General features: G+C 34.3%; 1 protein-coding gene and 1 long non-coding RNA gene across 3 annotated transcripts in view; both read left to right on the top strand.

The window, feature by feature from the left end:
* Positions 1-2,580, top strand: part of SLC13A1 (solute carrier family 13 member 1) — a 136,488-nt gene extending 133,908 nt beyond the window's left edge. For both annotated transcript variants that reach the window (XM_082257097.1, XM_082257098.1), the window contains exon 17: positions 2,372-2,580. In XM_082257097.1, coding sequence (XP_082113223.1) covers positions 2,372-2,542 — 171 coding nt within the window. In that variant the 3' untranslated portion in view covers positions 2,543-2,580. The remainder of the gene's footprint in view (positions 1-2,371) is intronic.
* The window catches only part of LOC309555221, a 375,479-nt gene extending 369,806 nt beyond the window's left edge, over positions 1-5,673 (top strand). Inside the window, exon 2 of the long non-coding RNA XR_014225256.1 lies at positions 5,537-5,673. This is a non-coding gene — a long non-coding RNA (uncharacterized lncRNA). The remainder of the gene's footprint in view (positions 1-5,536) is intronic.
* The last annotated feature ends 327 nt before the right edge of the window (positions 5,674-6,000 follow it).

Below are 6,000 nucleotides of genomic sequence, written 5' to 3' on the forward strand. Positions count from 1 at the left end.
GACACCTCAGTTCACAAGTATTAAGAGCAGCTTACCAGAACGCCAAGGCTACTCAAATGAATGAGAAAGCCTCTTCCAGCAAGAAGATATATAATAATACATTTGATGAATCCAAGAAAGTGGGTGACAGTAGTCTCTCTTGATCACTCCTTTTGGTCAGATAGATATATAAAGGGAAATGAAGACAGAGGACCATAGTGTAATCCTGTAAACCACATATATTATATTTATTAAAAACACTACTCACAATGTAGAAGACATAGGCAGGCACATAAATTAGACAGCTGAAGGTCCGATCGCGGCGTCCTGCGTGTATCCAAACAGCATAAACAGCAGTAAAGAGGCCGACTCCGTAAGGGGGCGTGTGGACGTAACATTAATATTATCGTTGTTTGTGGATTAACTTTTTCTAACTAGTTTTTCAAAATGTATTAGGTTATTTCTAGCGCTACATTTTATTATTACTATTCATAGTAAATGGAAAGACCTCCCCAGCAAAATGCCAAGTTAATTGATAGTCAGTAGAAAAGCCCTACTATTACACTCTTTAACCACTTGACTCCCGGAAGGTTTTACCCCCTTCTCCTGACCAGGGCATTTGTTTATTATTTAGCACTATGGGGGATTTACTAAAACAGGAGGGTGTAAAATCTGGTGCAGCTCTGCACAGAAACCAATCAGCTTTCAGGTTTTACTGTCAAAATGTATTTGAACAATCTAAGTTGGAAGCTGATTGGCTACCATCCATAGCTGCACCAGATTAGAAGTGCTCCAGTTTTAGTAAATCAACATCAATGCTACTTTAACTGGCTGGGTCATGCAACACTGTACCCAAATTACATTTTTATCATTTTTTCATGCAAATAGAGCTTTCTTTTGGTGGTATTTAATCACCACTGGGTTTTTTTTTATTTATTTTTTGCTATATAAACAAAAAAATATCAAAAATGTAAAAAGATATTAGGCTAAAATGTTGGTAAAAATAACCCAAATCAGTGTATAATATTTAGTTTGTGTGAAAGTTCTAGTGTCAAACTTTGTTATTTATATTTAAAAAAAAAGAAAATTGATCACTCCTGATGTGCTGACTGCTGATCTAATTTCTTGAGCCCCAAAAATGCCAGGACAGTACAAATACCCCCCCCCCCCCAAATGACCCCTTTTTGAAAAGTAGACACTCTAAGGTATTTAGTATAGCAAGTTTTTTGAAGTTGTAATGTTTTGTCACAATTTTTTGGAAAATTAAGGAATTAAATAAAATTAGATTTTTTTTTTTTTTTTTTTACAATTTTGCAGTACATCATATGACACTGTACTACTGTGGTGGAGGATGAGGGGTAATCAGGGATTTTTTTCTTTTTACACTGTGATTGCTTGTTACACTGATGATCACTGTAGCAGCAATCATTTGAACTGTGATAAATGGCTTTCATTCATGACTCATTGTTTACTATTGTGGTTCTATGATTGGCCACAGCTATTACATGGTACTATGATTGGCCCAGGTACCATGTGATCCCTGGTGACCAATCACAGATCACACACAGCAGTAAACTATGATGTCATGAATGGATTCCATTCATGTTGTTTACTAGGTGACGTGATCACACAGCAATCACATGGTACCTGGACTGATGACAGCGGCCCAATACCAAGCACCGAAATCCACTGTGTCCAGTGAATTAAGTAGTCGGTCAGCAAGTGGTTAAATTGGTGGGCAGTAGAGATTATTTTTTTTATATTGGTAAACAGTCTAAGCACTGTAAATATCTATTTTTTAATACCTCACTACCTAACATAGTTTCCTGTCTAAAATTGCAGCCTGACACCTGAAATAAAAGGCATAATCCTAATATTATAATTAGAATACACCACGATATAAGATGCCCAAAATGAGACCGAATAGTATAAATTAATAAATTTATTTCAACAAAATCAATTGACTGTGTCTAGCAAGATGCCCCAACATTTCCCAAGGTGTCACTTTGAGTAGTTGGAGGTCATGTGGATGTTTTCTTCTGTCTTGTGTGTCCTGACACAGAAAAAAGTTTGGATGTTATGCATCTTTCTCTATTATCATAAAAAGAAAATATTCTTTCTTGATAAATATATTTTCTCCAGAATAACAAATGTTTATAAAATGTGTCTGATATTAGATACTTGCTGTATATGTAGTTGTACATGTGCTACATCTACCTGATTTGGTGTATGTGTACCGTAAAGAAATCAATAAAAGCTGCAGGGAAAACTGTGTCCCTGGAACTTTTTAAGTGTTATGATCAACAATTTTAACAGCAAGTTTGTTATTTTTTTATTGTATTTGTATCTTTATGGCTCCTTATATATTGGTTTTCTGCTTCTTTGCTTATAGGTAAAAGCTGGACTGGGTATAAATATACTAGGAGTTCTTGTTGTGATGCTTTGTATATCGACCTGGGCAATACCAATGTTCAATCTCCACACATATCCATCGTGGGCTCCAATTATTGCTCCTACAAACAGCACAGACCTGATTACATCACTCCTGACTACTGCTGGTTGAAAGTACTGATTAGTACACGTAGACTAATAAAACAATTGTCATCTATCTCCTTAATACATACATGTCCACCTCCTTTTCTAAGCCTTGACTGCACAAAACGAGGTCCACAGTATGGATAGTGCATAGTCTTTTACAAAGACCTGATTAACTTTAGAAGATAGGTATATTTCTGGCCTAAGCAGACTGGATGTACCATTTGTTCATAGATAACCTCTTCTACCATGTTTCTCACCTTTTTTTATACATACAGTATATTTTTATTTTTCATTAATATTATAAATGCATTGTTATTTTCATGGAATCCAACTTGGTAATATATATGCAAATATATTATTGTAAAGTACATATGTATATGTATTTTATTTTACTGTTGTACCTTGCCATATTTAGACAAACTTTTTAGGGCTTCATAAGTAGAGATGAGTAAGAATCTAATGCATGTATACTTTCCAAGATGTCTACCTCAAAAAATATTTCTATAATTTATCATCATTGAGTGAAAAATAAATAGGATGAGTTGAAACAGCTACACTGTAAAGACTAGCAAGTAAGAAAATGGATCAGGTGCCCTGTCAAGGTCACGCAGCTTTGAGAGATGCTTTCTTTATGCTAAAAACTCTTATTCTATAAATTATGAGTGGGTTTATGAACACAGCACATCTATAACTATCTAAGTGTCATCACTGTTCCATGTAAACGAAAATATAATATTTCGCTAACAGTGTGTCAGGAAAGTTAAATAATCATATTCTTTTTCTGCTTGATACATTTTTATGCATAGCCCTGTAATAGTAAGCATAGAACTGATGCTTCAGTAACAGTAACAGGTCTGAATTAGCTTATCATCTGCTATATTTTAGTTTGGAGAAACAAAAACGGTGTTAGGTTAGACTTTGCAAAGAATTCACATTTCTGGGTTTTTTTAATCATTCTCTCTCCCACGTCTAATTTTATAATATTTCAGACCATTATAAATAGCTCCAATTAAACACTGAAGAACACTTGAATAATGAATACCCTTTGTAACTAAAGGATAAAGTGAGGTTAAGTGATCACTTTGAATATCTTTTGCCCTCTATGTTGAAGGAAGAGATTTGATATTTGATGGAAGCAACACCACAAATGAAGATGCCTATTGACTTACTCTAATGGTCCTCTTTACGAAAAGCTGTTTAGGTAGCACATCACAAGTCAGTACAGAACCACTAAATGTAACATAAGCCTAAGGCATTATGAGGAGAGAGGAGGGAAGTGTTCCCTCCCTCTATACCCCCAATATTAGATTGAACAATTTTTTTTTTCTTTTTATGGGAAAGTCCCAGAAGGGAAAGGGAAAACCCAAGGGCAGAAGGAGGTAAAGGCGAAGAGGGAATTTTAATATCATAGCACTTAACACATATTTGTAATTGTTTTTTTAGGTTGGCATATTATAAAAACATTTGAGTAAGTGAGGATGGAGATATTTAGGTAGGATAGCGGCTGGAGCATTGATTAAACAATTTAGGGGAGTATCAAACCCAGAGAAGAATATGGTGGGGGGGGGGGTAAAGTTTATTCCATAAATTTAGCTTAAGAAGGTATAGGGTTATTTGGAGTTGTACCCTGTTAGTCTTTTTTTTTTTTTTCATTTTATGTTGTGTCCAAATGTGAATGTTATTGAGGTAAGACATGTAAGGTATTTTTGTACTGTAAGCAAAATTAAAATAAAAATTTATGAAATAAACTCTGAAGCACATTGAATAACGAACACCCTATGTAACTAATGTATAAAGTGAGGTGAAATGAGGCTGATTCATTTGAACATGAAATCACATAAAGGGGAAGTATGTTTAGATTTAATTTACCTTGAACATGATTTAAAAATTTCATGTGAACACAGCGTCGCCTAATTTTTCTTAACCTTACTTCACCTCACTATGTAGTACATCAGGCCCCATATGGGCAATTTGACATTCCACATTTGATGTGTAAAATCTTTTTTATAGTCAATAATATATTACCATACATTTTTCATGATTCTGTTCTGACATACATTAATGGGTTTACAGACATGTAAATGTAATGTTTGTGCTAGTGTTTTTGAATTAAAAAAAAAAAAAAAGGATTACTCCTTGCAATGCAGTAACTTATAAAACATTTTCTAAAACAGTGATTTGCAGGATTGATATTCAGAGTAAACACTCTCTGGTTAATTGCCTGTGCAATACATTAATTTACATATTTTTGCAAGTCAAATACTAAATCATTATTCTAGGACAGTGTCACATAGCACAATGAACAGTATACAAAATCTTAAGAGCTATTGCACTTTTATTGTTTAGATCAGTGTAAGCAGAAAAGAAGATTGTGACTAATATCCAAAATCAGCTCAGACAGTATAGGTTTGCTTTTAAATATTTTAGGTTTAAATATAATAAATTGTATTTTAATATTTTAAAAACCAACACCAGTCCCATAGTTTTTTTTTTTTTTGGACCTTAAATATTTTGTATAATTTTATTTAGCAAAAAATAACTTAGTAGTTTGGTTGTATATGGGTAAAACTACTATATAACAATGGTGAGCATAAAAATGATGTATGTTTGAAAATAAATAAATCCATATAAAGAAAATGGCTAGAATAGGAATAGAAAAGAAAAACTCATATAATTTGCTTTAACCTGACAGGTTTCCACCAAAATCAGTAGGAAAAGAGGGGGAATAGCATACATTTTAAAGCAGAACTCCTATCCTTTTCAGCCAAGAAATCTGCCATCTTAGCTTCTGTTTGAACTGCAACTGCCATGGTGATTTACATGTGACCAGTTATGACACCAGAAATGTGATGGTATGACAGTTTGGTTGAGAGCACAAGCAAATGTGACAGTTAGCATTACTGGCATGCCATGAATGTAATTATTTTTTGAAATCATTAAATCAATGGGTCTAGTTCCACTTTATGTTTGCATCCTTCTTAAAATGGTTGTAAACCTCAGACATGAAATATGAACAAAGCCTATCCTTCTATAGTGTGTAAATGTCTCAGTTAAAAGCACTATATGTCATTTCTGTATGCTGCTTTGTTCCTCTGCTATCAGCATGAATCACTTTTGAGAGGTTTACCTGACACCAAGAGAAAAAAGGTGACAGGGGAGGGATCTCCAGCTGATTTACATTCACAGCTCTGTTCCGGTGTGCTGTGTGAAGGGGACATGTCCCTTCCCTCCAATCAGCTCTCAAACCTCACTAAGCTCTGCAGTGTGTAACTTCAGCTCCCCTCCTCCTTTTTTTTCTGATGGCTTAGACAAGCTTAAAAAAATTCTGGAATTTGAACAGATGTAGAAAAAAGATGACTGCAGGTAAATAGGAACAACTTATGTAGGGGGATTTGTTTCAACACTGCGTATCACCTGTGGACAGTCACTTTACTAGGTATATGTATAGGTTTACAATCACTTTAACTGTTTAGAATAGTACAC

The sequence above is a fragment of the Pelophylax lessonae genome (assembly GCF_965119305.1).
Source record: "Pelophylax lessonae genome assembly, chromosome: 4".
Taxonomy (NCBI): Eukaryota; Metazoa; Chordata; class Amphibia; order Anura; family Ranidae; genus Pelophylax; species Pelophylax lessonae.